We start from the raw sequence: 16770 nt of genomic DNA on the forward strand, positions 1-16770 counted from the left end.
AGAGTAAACATTTTTCGTTGAATTGACGCGAACAGAGGATCAAGCACCCTCTGAAAAATCAAGCGATAGCAAGCTTAGTCTATTCCTTATTAATATTCAGTCCTTAAGACATAAAACAGATGAATTATATCTTTTTTATTACCATAACTGAGCACTGGTTAAATTTTGATGAGCCTCTGCTTGTTAAAAATTGGACCACTAAAAGTCTACGCATATCTTCTAAAAACATGCGTTCATTATCTCACTTATAAAAATTCTCAGACAGTAAATTACGTAAAACTATACAGAAAAATTTATCATGAGACTATGAGGGCCGCTAAGGACCTTTATTATAAAGGAGAATAGTCATGCTGCTAAAAAAAACATGGTCTATTGTGAATGAATTGAGAAACAAAGCTTCTTCATCTAGCAATATCTCTACCTCACCTGAGAACCTTAACGATTACTTTGTAAATGTGGCGAAAAACTTAGCTAATACCATATGTCCTTAAACTTACACAGTTTCTTTTTTTCGCCAGTAGTTTTAAAAGAGCTTCGCAGTACAATTAATACCATCAAAAATAAATCCTCATCTGGGATCGACGGGCTAACTTTAAAAATGTTTTCGAATCTGCCAGAAAGCACTCTGAATCACCTAACTACTTTAATAAACCTGTCATTCCAAAATGTCTTAAGACGGCAATAATCATTCCTCTGCATAAAGGAGGAAACAAAGATGAAGCTTCTAACTATCGCCCAATTGCACTCCTTCCAACGCTATCTAAGATCATAGAAAGGTTGGTTAAAAGAATATAATGGTGATAAAGTTAGATCATCCTGTAGAAATAGTTTTTTTCGCTACTTACTTTCCGAGATACACTATCACTGTATCGGAAACAATGTCAGATCGTTCATTGTTCATTATTTCGTATAAATAAGAGAAAACTTTTTATTACTACAGTATCGGACTCGTCAGTCGATTACCTCATAAATAAAATATGGAATTCGATTTAGAGAAATCCACCGGTTTTAGTTTAGTAATAATATTTGTTGAGATACACCGGGCAGAACGCGGGCAATCTGATATTGTGACAAGACTTATCTAGAGAACGTGCGTTTGTCTAGATTTAGATATTTTGACTTTGATTGTTTTGGATTTGTTCGGTTTAAAGCTGTTGTTATTTATTTGCTAAAGTTTTGTGTACTTTTAATTTTTTTTTCTTCAAAAAGGGTAAGTTTATTTTTTTGATTTTTTATTTTCTGTTATAAAAATAATGTCTATTTTGCAACGTAATTTACATAAAAAAATATAATACACTAAATTATAACACGATGCAAAAAAGGAACTGAAAAAAATTGATAATTGATCAAAATTCAGTCCCTTCTCAATACAGTAAGTTAGAAATCATAGAATTTGAACGAGAAAAGCAGTTATATGTTACTATAATTAAATAACATAAACAAATGTAAAGAGAGATGAAAAAGAATGAAGAATGTCTATGCTTGCTCAGATAACAATAGTTTCTTTAATTTTAGTTTAAAAATTGACGAACTCAAAGACTTCAGATTGCATTCCAAATTATTATACAGGGTGTTCAAGAAGAAGTAAGTGCGCGTATGAGTTTTTTTTCGCGAAATTCTAAATTTTTTGAAAGTTTTTTTAGTTTTTATTTAAAAAACATAATTTTTTGATAATATGGCAACATAGGTGTTAAATTAAATTTACAAGAAAGAAAATCCAAAAAAAAGATCCAGTGATTCTCAACATTTTAGCAAAAAATATTTTTTTTGGAAATTTTCAAAGTAAAATAATTCCGTTATTTTGGACTTATTTATTTGAAAAACGATAAAGAGAAAATATGTTTCTTTTATCGAGATCTACCACCCCATAAAATACTTGCACTTATTTCTGGGACACTCAGTATAATTTAAATATATTTTAGGTGAAGTTTCTCTTAAATATTGCAGATTTATTATGCCTGTTAAATTTATGATATTTGTGTTGATTCAATTAAACATTAAGCCTTGTCTACACCTAACGTTTTACCTGTCAGTCTTATCTACTATTCAGTCAAAACGTATCGAGTAAACCTTCTGTGTAGATGAAAAAAAATGGACGTTTACTTGAAATTGAATTAGGACAAAAGATCGTCTACAGTACGTCCCCGGATTGTCTTTACAAGAGGAAAAACTTTTTTATTATTGACATTTTGAGAAAAACTAGGATTAAAACAGTTTTAATCATCTGCTGATGATGCTAACATAGTTAGCGAAACGCGAATTAGTGTTTTATTTAACTATTTTTGCTTCAAGCCATCTCCGACTCCTCCTTTTTTATCATAACGATGGGTTATCAACGATCAACTATTAACTCTTTATTCTTTCTATCGATTGAATTGATTTTTTATTGTTATATTTATTAAAAAATATTCACAAGATAATTTTTTGCTCTACGAAACCGTAATGAGTTTGAAACGGTTTATCTTTTTATTCACTAGTGCGAAACAACTACTTTATTATTTATAAATTAAAAAAATCCGTCAATACCGTTTAATATTCTGATTATGTTAAATTAATAAAACAATTAATTGATTAATTGAAATAATCGAACGCTGCTTTTGTAACTATTTTTGAAGCTTGGTTCCAAGATTCACAATAATCTCACTGTTTTTACCATTAAACTCATAAAACCAGTTATAAAATAATCAAGAAACAGAACAAAATAATGCAGAAAAACAAACCTAATTTGAAAAAGGATAAATTGATTTTAGAAAAGCCAGGAAATCTCTTAGAAAGACAGTAATACCAGCCATAAAATTTTGAAAATTTCCTCATTTGTAGAAAATTTTATGCTAATTTTAGATTCAGAACATATACACCTTTAAAGGTTTAGATATCTTGATTTTATAAGAAAATTAATTTTGTTGGTCCTTGTTTTGAGTTATTTTTGATGATGGTTAAAACGTCTCCTATATTCATTACTGTTCTCGTAAGATTACAATAGACTATATTTTCTTATTCTACGCCTTTTAATTAGTAAATAACAGCAGTTCTAACGAAAAACTAAATCGATGACGAAGAAAATCGCCAATTTTCACAATATAGAGCTAAACCGATGATATTTTGTTTAAATATTAATTGAGAGAATGTTCTTATTCTAACAGTCATTTTTATAAGGCTAACTTGCACATAAAATTTTCATTATTCCACAGTCGTTGAATAAGACTGAGATACTGGTCATTAATATTCAGAAAATGTGTGGAAATTTGTACATATATTGACCTAAAATATTAAAGTAGGATAATAATATTTACTGAAGCGAAAAACAGACATGGAGAAAGAGAAATAATGTTGAAAACATCAGTAAAATATAGTAAAATATATATTTTTTAATTTAAAACATTTATATACATGAAATGCTATTTCTAAGCTTACTGTGACGTTTGTTTTTATTTTGGAAATTTGGAAAACACATTATTTTGTTTAAACGTGTATACATTTATTAACATAATTGGGAAATTTTATAAATAATTATAAATGATAATTCTTGTTTTCGAGTATATGAAGAATACCGTATTAAAATTTACAGAATTATTTATTGATTTTGTAAAATTTAAAAAATTTTACCTAGAAAAATTGGCGTCACAGTAGTCTTGGAATGATAATTGAACATTTAAGTTGGAAAAAAGCCTTAAAGTCAAGGTATACAAACTAGAATATGATTGATTTGTTGACATTTTTAGATATGAATAAACGATTTGTCAATTCATTTGTCATTTTTAGACAATCACACTCTATTTTGTAAATACCAGACTTGATATTATTTTTATTTAAACAATTTGATTCATTATAACTATTTAACTGTAATCCTTACCTATTTGTTATAAAATATCTAGAATACTAATTGTCCACTTTAAAATTTATAGAATTTTTGCTAATTGCCAAAGATTATCTTTAAACAAGAGTAATTTTTCATTTATCTTATCTATTTTTCTCTTTTTACAGATTAGAAATGATGATCTCGATACTTATACATGGACGATGACAGCACTACAACAGTACACATCAGAAGAATAGTAGTGTGAACACTCCGAATTTTACAGGAAAAAGTGTAGAAGCTCCCTCTCAAAATGAGGGGTGTATTAGTGTGTACTGTGGTGTTATTTAGTGTCTTATTATCAACCTCTTCCGGACGTAAGTGTTACATAAGACTTTTAGTTTTTTGGAAAGATTTTGCTCATAAGAATGGTATAAGAAATACATTCACCACTTTATAAAACTGGACTATTTCAAATAGAGATTTTTTTATTCATCGTCAAAAACAAAAATAACTTATATGTATGATTTACTAACTTATTATTAATTTAGTTATTTTTTAAATTTATTTTCTATGAAAATGAGATGTAAGTAACAAAGGCGAAATAAGATACAAGGCCCTGGTCGGTCTTGTTCTTGATCTACCATGATTATTTCTCAAAAATTTATTTTTTCTGCAACATCAATCAAAACAGCTTCTCACTTATCACCGTTTGTTTATTGTTAATTAACATTTTTCACGGTATTGAAAAGTCAAATAAATAAGCATTGTTGTTCATATATCGATTCTTATTAAATGTTTACAATGTTTTCTATGTTTACACGGGGGAAATTCTGATTGTATCTCATAAGGTGACAAAGATAATAGCATAAACATAATTAAGAAAACAATCAACTCGAGAAAATAAATCTCAAGAAATGCCATTACTGGATTTAGAGATTTTCAATATTTACTTTATCGTCTACAGGGTGTGTTTTATTACATTTAGCACTACTATTAAGTTTATGAAGCAATAAAATTTTATAACTTTTGATTTTTGACTATATAACTTTTATATTTTTTATTATATCCAGATTTTTATTACATTATAGTGATATTATTTTAAAGAGATTGTTGTTTAGTTTTAAGGAATGATAAATATTGATCTCTAATTGAAAAATTTCAATACATAATTTGAGATCGCCAATTAAATCTTTGACATAAAAATAATCAACTTACAATAGTTATTAATAATTTATTAAGTGCCAGTGTACTTACATAAATAATTATGAGAAAATAATAGATATAGTGTTTCTTTTTGCGATAGATAAGATCAGATTTACGAGTTTTCGAGTGGATATGTCTGCAATCTCAGAGAAATAAGTAAATGTAGAGACGCACTAATGTGTAAAGTAATGTTTTCTGTTCAAATTTTTAGGAGTTCTGGACAAAACAGACAACGATGAAACGAATAGTTCCTTAAACGAACCACTCTCTGTCTATCTAACATCACCACATCATAGACACAGAACGTAAGTATCTATATTTGGTGGTACTCACATTTTATAATCTATTGTATTCGGATTCTAGGTTTATTCCCTTTGCCATGCCCCTGTCAGATGACAATACGACAGATAATAACACTTGTGCCGATGATGAAGACGAGTTTCCGCCATTTTTTACCATAGAACAACAGCGCCACGGAGCTGTTGCTGTTTGTGTTCTCGTTGCTATTTACTGTTTCACTTTGCTGGCTGTGGTGTGTGACAAATACTTTCTGCCCTCTATCGAGAGACTTTGTGAAGTCCTAAACATATCCGCCGTAAGTTTTTTATAATTATTTGAACACGATCAGTTTTGTTAATCAGCTGTTAGTGGCTTTTTACTTCTAAAACAACGGGTTTAGCCGGATTAATATGGGAAATCTCGCGGCTTTTTTGACTCGCACTCAGGGGATCGATTTGGTGGCGAATCAAAATAATTCATCTAAATTTTTAGCTATTTAACTCAAATCGTTTTCGATATTTTCAAACAAAACTGTTTTTCAATTTTATTTTATTTTTATAGTAAAACTAGCGTGTACCAGCGACTTCGTTCGCGTCGAATTAATCTGAGTTTGTGAACATTTGTCGACGATCCGGAATATTTGCACAAAATGGCTCCAATATACCTTTTCCTGGTTCCCATCGAAGCTACCTGCTTTGCTTTTTCTCTTCTAAACGAGGACAACAGAGAATTTATTTTAGCTTTCACAATGTCCACTGTAGTTTCCATTTTTTCTGCTATGTCACACCATGCATCAGGTTTTTTAAATTTGTTGTGGTATAAATTATGGGTTGATTTCCATATTTCGGGTTTTAATCTATATAAATCTATCAATTTCAAGCACTTTTCATTATCCCACTCCATTTTTAATTTTTATCGACACAAAATGACACGTTCAAATTCAAATGGTCCCTGTTTTAAGAAAAAGGTTCGTTTAAACCTGTTTCCACAAAACGCGCACAAACAGAAAATCCCTTTGATGTTCCGACATCGGCCGGAACATCGCCAATCGGTTTGTGACAACCAAACTTTCTAAATAACATCTCGACCTGACAAATAAATGTCTTTGCAAATATTGCTGATCATTCGCGAACATTTGCAAACATTATGCGCGCTTGGTGGAAACGCACCTTTATACTTCGTTACACTCAGGAATTTTTTAGAATTTGTTAAAGTGGTGGAAATATGAAAAAAATTAAAAACTAATCTTTTTTCTAAAATCTTCTGTTTTAACTTAACTTATATTTTTGTATAGTTTAAAAAAGTGAGTAGAAAATATTTTTCATTAAAAATACATCCTTGTCAGAAATAAAGATAAAGATTATTATAAAAAAACGAGTCCGAGAAGATTTTAGAAAAAAAATGAGTTTTCAATTTTTTTCATATTGTTCCACCACTTCAAAAAATTCTAAAAAAATTCCTGAGTGTAAAGAAGTATAAAAGACATTTTCTGGCGATTTTTAGTGAGTGACATATTTTACAAAGTGTAAAAAAATTAAGATTTTAATTTTCTTTCCTCCGCTAAAAATCGGCTTTTCGTTTAAGAATCGTGTTCATGTTATTTTTTCATGTCTTGGACTTCTAAGAATTAAAAAAATCATCATTAATTAATTTTGAATTTTACTATAAAAATGAAATTGAAAAAACAGTTTTTTTTTGAAAATCTTGAAAACCGTTTGAGTTAAAGAGCTAAAAATTTAGGTGAATTATTTTGATTCGACACCAAATCGATCCCCTGAGTGTGAGTCAAAAAAAGCCGCGGGGGCAGATTTCCTATATTAATCCGGCTATATACCCTTTGCCCAACCAACAAAAAAGGCAAAAGTCTGTGAATTTCATCAACTTAGTTATGTACTACAAAAATTAGCACTTATTTTTCGGTAGACAGGCCCTGATAACTAATACTAATAGAAGATAAGTATTACATAACTAATTAATAAAAATTACGTTACAAAATAGAATTTATTTAAGGAATTTTTATTTGGGGAAGCTTAAAAAGCGATTAATTTTTATCTTTAATAGTAGCCAGAAGTACTTTACTTAAAAATATTTTATTGTAGCTATAACTCGACGAAATTGATCCTATTTTAATTTTTTAAGTTTAATTTACTCCATGAATAATGGACATACACTATTTGAACCTGAACCTGAACCTTTATTGTTACCTTAAATTAAATTACCTTTTCATAGATAAATAAAATGTATCTATTTCTGTTTTATTTTAGGATGTTGGAGCTGCAACTTTTATGTCTGTGGCCACTTCATGTCCAGAACTCTTCACCAACATCATAGCCACGTTTGTGACCGGTTCAGAACTAGGTATAGGCACTATCGTCGGATCTTCTATGTTCAATTCTCTTGGAGTTGCTTCTATTGGATCTCTAGCAGCAGCAAAAGTAACTAAAACATTAACAAAGATTTTGTATGATTTTACTTTTTTGCCATTTTAAGGCACTACTGGTTTTTTATTTTGGGCATTATCATCCACGATAATGCTCACCGGGCATTATCATGTACGATAATGCCCATGCGGGCATTATCATTATACGATAATGCCTCTTCGGGCATTATCGTATAAGAAGTAAAAAACGAAGTATTTTATTACTTTCTAAAACGATACTAATTTATTTTTGTTTTTTTTCAGCCAATTAAACTTGATTGGTGGCCTGTGACCAGAGATGTTTGCATATACATGGTTGCCATATCGGTACTGGTCGCGATTGTATGGGACAACGTGATATACTGGTACGAAGGCCTAACTCTGTTCATCATATACTTTTTGTATTTCTTCGTTATGTTCCAAAATCCGAAAATATCCAGATTCGTTAGAAGAACCGTGGACAAGTTCAGGAATAGAAATAAAGTTGCACCAATGAAAAGTAAGTTTTATAAACAGGCAGTCTAGAATATTAAAAATTTTATATTTTTCTTGACATTTTCCGGTATACTAATAAAAATACGAATAATTTACAGATGAAGCAGCTAAAGATGATCTCGAAAAAGAAAAGGAATACAACAGGGATTCTGTCAGAGTGTCTGTACGATCAGCATTCGGATCATACTCAGAAAACGTCAGAAAGTCTGGCTATGAGAACTCAGAAGAATATAGGAGAGCACAGTTAGCCGAAAAGGAATATCAGGAAAAAGGTAATTAATTAATTTGACGCAATTACGCAAGACAGCAAGAGTTTTGCATGCTTGGTTTTGTTTTTGCGGAAGTCTTGACTGGCAGGTCTTGGTCTTGGTCTTGCATATTAAACGCTATTATTATTATTATTGTTTCGCTCATTACTAAATATAATTGACACCTATGGTAATCGCAAAACTATTTCCGATTAGTGATGGGAATACCGGTTCCACATGAGTCGCGTTACAATAGCGACCGGTCCAGAAAAATACCGCCACAAAATATCGCGATTTTGTAATCAGCTTTAATCTAAATAAAATATCTGTTACAATCATTTGCTCTATAAAGTCAAATGAAGAGCTGTTCGGTATCCTAAATTATACAACAAATTTAAACATGGCCAAAATTTCATTTAGTCAGGTTTCTAGACTTTAGTGTCGATGTCGATATGATTGATGACGTGCATCGGAAAATGTTTTGCGATTACTATATGTGTGTTTTTAAATTCTCGTAAATTGTGCCAAAGAAGTGCATATATTAAAAAAGATATTTTCTATTTCTAGAGAACAAAAGTCCGTTTAAAGTACCAGAAGGAGGTTTTTGGGTGAAATTTTTCTTCTTCTACCTGTGGCCCATCAAGATGGCCTTGCGCTGTACCATGCCCAATCCCAAGACCCAACCAAAATTGTTTCCCATCACTTTCATCATGTGTATCGTATGGATCGGTACGAATTCTTATATGGTGTCGTGGATGATTAGTATCATTGGTAAGAAATTTTTCTAAATACTAGTGTATTAAAAATAAAATACATATAAAATTATTTTTTTGTTTTTTATTTTTTTAGGTACTGTCTTGAATATTCCTTCCACTGTACAGGGTATGACATTTGTAGCTTTTGGTGGATCTTTGCCCGAATCTCTTTCAATAGCAATCATGTCAAGAAGAGGTAAATTTTCTTGATATTTTAATACCGTATGATCGAAAAAACGGCGTCAAAAAAAATTAAAATTTTATGATAACTTTTTTTTGAGACACCCCGTGGCATATCCTAAAAATATATTTAGGATATGCCTCTGTATAAACCATGCAAAATCTGTATAAAACTTTTTCCATATACCGGGTGCGTCTCAAAAGTGTCTCACCCCTATAACTTATATATTTTTTCAGATAAAAAAAAGGAGATTTGGTATGTTAGCATATGACATAAATTAGGATTGATTGACGTATTCAATTGTTTTCGGTCACTTCCTGTTTCACCGGAAATGACCGTATTTTTTACTTTATTCGATAGAAAATGACACTCTGAATAGAATTACATTTCATAATATGTCAACTTTTGACATTTTTGCTTAAACAAAAATCCTATTTTAAATTTCAATCTAGAGTACCATGGCTGTGTTAAAAAGACTAATTTTTAATCAAGGAGCTTTGAAAAAATAGATTTGATCGACTAATGTTTTTAGTGTCTTGTCCCGGCCGGTTAAAAGATGCCCAAATCGTATTTTTAATCATTTCTCAATTTTTTCAAATGGAACGAGGGTGGCTCATTAGCATATTTGGAAAAAGCATTTTTTTACAAATAATTTGGTACCACACACTTGGTATTTCGAGTCAAATTGTCATTATGAACTGCATGTTACAATATCAAATAAACCATATGCGAAAATGTCAAAGTTGACATATAAAAATACCGAAGTAAAAAAATACCGAGAGTGCCATTTACAAATCAAAAGTTGTAATCATTTCTGGTGAAACAGGAAGTGTCCGAAAACAATTGAATACATCAATCAATCCTAATTTATGTCATATACTAACATACCAAATCTCGTTTTTTTTTATCTGAAAAAATAAAAAAGTTATATGGGTGGGCCACTTTTGGGACGCACCCGGTATATTGTTGGACTTCTTCGTACTAATGGGCCATCCTGTATGTGAAATAGGAAAATAAACACATTTTCTAATAAAGTTTTTAAAGAAAACCGCTCTCAAAATACGTATTTTTCCGATGATTATATTTTTTTCTTAATTTTCAGGTGAGGGTAAAATGGGTGTCTCAAACTCCTTGGGTGCCAACACCATGAACATCCTCTTCTCCCTAGGAATGCCGTGGTTCTTCAAAACCATCTCCATGGGTGCCAACAACGATGCCTTCATAACCATTCATTCCGGTTCAATAGTCTACACAATCACTGCCCTCATTATTGTAGCTATATTCCTCTATTTTACGTTACTGTTAAACAAATTCACGCTGTCCCGGAGGACAGGCTGTATATTAGTACCTACCTACGTAGTTTGTATAGTACTGGCATGTCTGTCAGAGATGGTATTCTTTCCTAGTAGTAGTTGTTAGCTGTTTTTATATTGAAATTTCTTAGTTCTTACAGAACAAATTTTGTATATATTGTATATAAAAAAATGGACTTAATATTTAAGAGAATGCCAAAAAAGACTGTTTTTTGGACAGTATATAGTGCCATACAGTTAAAAATGTGTTTCTGAAGTATCGTATAATCGAAAAAAAAACGGTGTCAAAGTAGGCTGGAGAATGACAATCGATGATAATTATAAAAATCATTTTACTCAATATAAGAATAAATTACAACCTTCTTAAAATAATAAAGAAGAGTATGGGTCAAGTAAATAACGTCTAGGTCTTGACTTCGCCAAAATTATCATAGATTGTTATTTTCTAGCCCTCTCTGACGTCTTTTTTTTCGATCGTGTGATATGTAGAGAATATATGTATTAAGATAAGCACTTACATTAAGAAAATTTGATAAGCAGATGTTATTATACAATATTTTATACAAACTATTTATTTAAACAAATATTAGTCAGACATATCAAAATACACTGCCAAAATACGCTACAAACTCATAAAATCAGCATTATATATGATCAAATCAAACTAGATGGAGTGTGATGTTTATACAATATGATGGAAAAAAACGGCGTCAGCGGTGGGTATGAAATGAAGATCGCTGTCATTTTATACGCCAACTGGACGCCCTTTTTTTTTCGAGCATATGCTAGAAGTTGGTTTAGCTGATGGTAGTTAAAAAAAATGTAAAAATATCTGTTCTGTGATATATATATATGCAATTTATTGAACAATTTTCTTAAAGTAGTGACATATATAATTTTTTGGTACCATTATCTATATACCAAAGTCTATTATTATATTTTTTTTCTAATTTTACATGTGTTTGATATCTTTGTATATAATGTGGAGTTGTATATAAGGTCAAAAATTAATTTAAAAAAATCATTTATTTTTATACGTAAATATGTTAATTTTTATTTTTATAAAATGGTTGCTGTTACAACCAATCGTGATGATATTATATATGTGTATATAAGGCAATAATTTTATTTGTTAAATATGTAACACTATGTGACAAATAAATATTAGTAGAATTTTATTTTTTATCTTTTTTATTATACAGGGTTTGAGGGTTTAACTTCTATAGGGTGGCTCAAAAAAGTGTGAGTGGATCAGGATGATTTTTTTAAAATAGTACACCCTGTATATTTTTGCATTTTTGGCTTCCTTTCATATCACATACAGGGTGTTCACAATTCTACGCCAAACTTTCTATAAAAAATATATCCAGGGTTCTTAATTTACTTGATAAAAAGCAATGAAATGACGATGTGTGTCAAGGACTGTATATATTCTAAAGGACTGTTCGATCGCGTCAAATCTACGTCATGCTACGTCACGCGCTGACCAGCGCTCCACAGTGCGGCGGATGGTTATTCTAGCGGGACAAAATTGGGACTTAAAATCTAAGAACGTAGCAAATGGTCTAATATATAGCAACTATATGGTTAAATTTATTGATTTATTAACAACTTAATTTGTTAATAAATAAATACAAGATAATAAAACTATGATATTATTCGTAGATGATACACAAAAACCGTATTGCAAACTATTGCCAAATACATAAAATTATGATATCAAAAAACTCTTTAGCAGTTTTTTTTAATTAATTTGTAATCTTGTGCCACCCTCTATAATTTATTTTAAAACAATATATTTTATTTTGAAAATAATAAATAAGATCGATATTTTAATTTTAATTTTAACACTCGGTAATTGTAAATTCATATATAGTAAGTATCTAAGACAATTTTTTAAACTCAGTGCCTTTTGATGGAGTTGTTTTGTTTTTATACTATCCGATTGAAATGAATCTTTTTGGGCATTCACCTGTTAAGCTTGAACTCCCTGTGACTGTGACTACCTGTGTTGGTAACTATTGGTAACTCAAAAGATCTACATCATTCAATATATCGATATTTGAAAAAAAATTAAAGTTTGATATCTGCAGAACAAAGGCACGAAGGATTTTAACAAATAATATACGTACAGTAGAAAAGTACATACGTTTGGCATTCTTCAATATAATTTGGCTTTCTAATAAAATAAGCACTTGTAAATATTTTGTTTTCGTATGATCTCTGTCTTGCTGAGCAGAAAACGACCAAATTTGGTTGATAAAAATGTATCGAAATACAAAGAATATTCATTCATTTTTGTATCAATTGGAATGTCTACTATTTATTCTTATCAGTACACATTTTTTGGCTTATTTCTAACCAAACGCTTTTGTCCCGCTAAATTTATCTTCCAACGCACTGTGCGCTCGTCCGTCAAATGCAAAAATAACTGTCACTGTCTAAAACATAGACTTAGAATAAAATATAGACTGAGCATCTCATTCATAAATAGCTGGAAGATGCGGACAGACAACGTCTTGTTATTGTTGTGTTATTGTTTTTGGCTCTAACGAGTGCGACACGAGCGATAGATAGGCTGTCTCCGTCGTAACGGTCGTTTCCTGACGGCTCTGCCGCCCAACGCAACACTGTCTTTTGTTTCTTCAGTGCACCTGCACTCTCCGTATCATAGGCGGGTATTTTTTTAATTTTAATGAAGCTATAATTCAATTAAAAATATATCGTATTTAAACTTTTTATATTATTAAGATTTAGGATAAAGAAAATAGTTTAATATAAAGCAAAAGTTAGGACTTAGAAAAAAAATACGTCTTAGAGTCTAAAAACGATAAAAATAATAAAGTACGTGTTATAGAAGAAATTTTAATAATCGAAATTATTTAATTTTTGAAATTGATGATAAATTATTAATTTAATAAAATATTAATTTTAGTCAAACATTTACAACTCTAATATTAATCAAAACAGGATCTATTCTATAGATATAATAGAACAGAAAGAGAAAAAACTTTATAATTGTTTAATTTTTTTTTCCGGTAAAAGTGATGTCTTATTATGTAAATTAGAAAAAACAGGAATCTGTTCCATTAAAGCAAGCTTTTAGGAAGTGAATAAAATGAAAACTACATTTATTTAACTCGTTACTGTCTTTATTATAGAGTAAGTATAATAATGGTAATGGTGACTATACTTTATTCAATGGAAATATGCACCAAATTCAAACAAATATAAAAGGCATGAGTATAAACAGTATTACTACAGTAATATTGAACATTGGTTCAAAAATATTACATTAATATAATACAATATTACTGTAGGTATTACTGTCAACGTGCAAGCTTGTTTGAAGCTTGATGTATTTGTATGCGCTTGGTACATCTTGGCGTTGGAAAATGTATAGAAAATTATTAAGAAAAACTAGTACGTAATGGGGGATATCTTGATATACAGAGTGGTCGGAATTGTATTCAGGAAACTTTGGCAGCATAATCTGCAAATAAAATCAGTAAAAAAAATAGTATAAATTTATGTCCTAAAATGCTTCGTTTCAGAGATACAGAGTGTAGAAATTTCATTTTTATTTCGCTTTTTTCCAAATAATTTATGAAGAATGTATTGATTAATTCGTTTCCAAATATCTTGAGAACTATACTTGTGGCGAGTGTCAACAAGAGACCTTATTAAGTAAAAAACGTTGGAAATGTAAATTTTTCTCAGTAGTTTTATATAGATACAGACAAAAAGTATTACTCTTCAAATAACTTAAAAAATATGTAGGTGGCGCCCCCTATTAGTAAAAGTCAAATTGACATCTAAATCTAATTTTTCATGTCAAAAAACTCCCAAACGCCAATTTTCGTCCAAATATTGACGTCACTTCAGAAATTATTTGGAAAAAAATCGAAATAAAAATGAAACTTCTACACCCTGTATCTCCGAAACGAAGCATTTTAAAAACTTACAAGTTCATTTTTTTAGAAAGCCAATGCAACATTTCTGAGTTTCAAATAAAGATAAAAAACAGTAAAACATATAATAATAATATGTAAATTATTTTCTTGGATACATACATATATGGCAAATAATAACAGATTGTTTTATTAAAGATTTACGTTTTGGTTAATTCTAAAACTATCTTCAGATTATATGTGATATTACTTAAGTGATATTACATTATAAAAGAAAAAATGAAAATTATACCTTATAATCGAAAAAAAACGGCGTCAGCGATGGCTATGAAATGAAGATCGCTGTCATTTTATATGTAAAATTATATGGAGTATGTATCGATGGTTTTTTCCAAGCCAACTGGACGCCGTTTTTTTCGATCATACGGTATTACAAATTAATAATAGATTAACAGTCGAGAAAAAAAAAGAAAAAACTCTAGGTAAGTACTGGATAAATTTTAAAATGGCATATTTATTTTATCTTTGTTTAATATAAAAAAAACGAAATATCTACCTGGTTTACATAACCCTGTATAATTTGTGAAATAATAATGGACAAAAATGCAAGCGGTAAGAAAAATATTTACAAAAAATATGTACTTGTTTACATTTCTGGACCATTGTTCGTCATTTTTGTTATCATAATGGTGACCCTATCATAAAAACGTAGTTATTTCTATACCTGATGTGAAACTATAGGGAAAAAGTAATGTTTGTAAAATATTTTAGTCTTGAAAAAAAATAAGGAATGTTTGGTATTTTAAAATGTTTGGTAGCTTGTAATTTTTTCGACTTTCTCGATTGTTTATAGTTTATAATAAGCCTTAAAAATTGTTGTTTCATAATGGAATATCATTCTGGAATTCCTGTATGTTATTTTAGATTCTAAGGATGGTTTTAGAATAAAAAGAAACACATTTTTCATAAAAAAAAGCATTAAATTAACCAATGCCCAAGAAAATAATGTGTCTACTTCTTATGTACTTAATAATGTATCTACTCGTTATATTAATAACGAGGTTAGTAAGAACCTTTACGTAAATGATAAATATAAAAAATACAGATTTTCCAGGGTTTATAATTTACTAAATTATTATCTAAATAAGCGCCTTTCTACAACGCCACTGACGCCAAAATAGTAAATTTGACTTACCTGTGGAATGTTGTTCCAGGACTTAAATAGTCCAATTTCTTACAAATTTGGCACTGACGAACCATGTTTTATAGTTTTTAAATAAAAAGTAATCAAAATAAACACTAAACCGACACTACACACTAAGAAAATCGAATCCAAAAAAATACAAAATCAAAACATCCAATAAAAACAATAAAATAGCCATGGAGAAACTGTGACAAAGGTTTTACGACACGTGCTTTACCTCTACTATGGCTCTACTACGAGAGAATAAAGAATGAACAGGCGACCCGGCGATTGATGGGTGTTGCCAAATTGTAAAGAATTTGTCATTTTTAAATAGTCTCCGACTTATAATTTAGTAGTATAGGGACTATTTAATACATCTTTCTACTATTAAACACTACTTTATTAAAATACAGTTTTAATATCTCAATATATGTGTATAACAACAAAAAAAATATTAATAATATTTTAGACGTGACAACATAGGCTGGAGGCGAAAGACTCAGACGGCCGAGGTCAGCTGCACCCAGGAGTAAACATGTTTACAAAAATTAATATTGGACCGCGCTTAAATGTAAATAGTGTAGTCTATATTTTATTCTAAGTCTATGGTCTAAAATCTTTAGCGCCAACTTCAACTCGGTCAGTAGATGACGTAAAAAAACTGACAGTGCAGGAAGATAGGAATCGAACTATCCTTATCTCTTATAGTATCCTTGGATGTGTGTAACGCTTTTTTTGTCTCCCGGTATAGTAAACTGTATAATAAGTGATTGTAAAATGTATCTATCCTTGAGAAGTGATTTATAATTTTACTTTTTTTGATATTTTACACTATATATTTTAACGCTTAATGTATATGTCCAAATGTTAGTTTGTTTTGGATCTCTTTACAAGAAAAATGTTGTGAGCTCATAACATACTTAAAATACACAAGGCTAGATTTGTTTTCATATTTAAAGGAGTTTTAGGAATATAAACTTT

General features: G+C 29.9%; 1 protein-coding gene and 1 long non-coding RNA gene across 2 annotated transcripts; one reads left to right on the plus strand and one right to left on the minus strand.

Moving 5' to 3' along the window:
* Positions 1-924: 924 nt before the first annotated feature.
* Positions 925-11870, plus strand: LOC115876242 (sodium/potassium/calcium exchanger 4-like). The gene is made up of 10 exons (XM_030891948.1): positions 925-1210; positions 3985-4173; positions 5214-5307; positions 5366-5597; positions 7546-7716; positions 7965-8199; positions 8294-8467; positions 9011-9214; positions 9293-9394; positions 10482-11870. Exons 2-10 carry the CDS (start codon positions 4110-4112, stop codon positions 10796-10798), a joined length of 1593 nt encoding a protein of 530 aa, XP_030747808.1. The 5' UTR covers positions 925-1210; positions 3985-4109; the 3' UTR covers positions 10799-11870.
* A 1956-nt stretch (positions 11871-13826) lies between these two features.
* LOC115876243 lies at positions 13827-16015 on the minus strand. The gene is made up of 2 exons (XR_004049120.1): positions 15799-16015; positions 13827-14185 (listed from the first exon to the last, which is right to left on the minus strand). It is a non-coding gene; the product is annotated as an uncharacterized LOC115876243 (long non-coding RNA).
* Between the last annotated feature and the right edge of the window lie 755 nt (positions 16016-16770).

This window comes from Sitophilus oryzae, unplaced genomic scaffold (assembly GCF_002938485.1).
Source record: "Sitophilus oryzae breed Bouriz unplaced genomic scaffold, Soryzae_2.0 scaffold_1430_pilon_pilon, whole genome shotgun sequence".
Classification (NCBI taxonomy): domain Eukaryota; kingdom Metazoa; phylum Arthropoda; class Insecta; order Coleoptera; family Curculionidae; genus Sitophilus; species Sitophilus oryzae.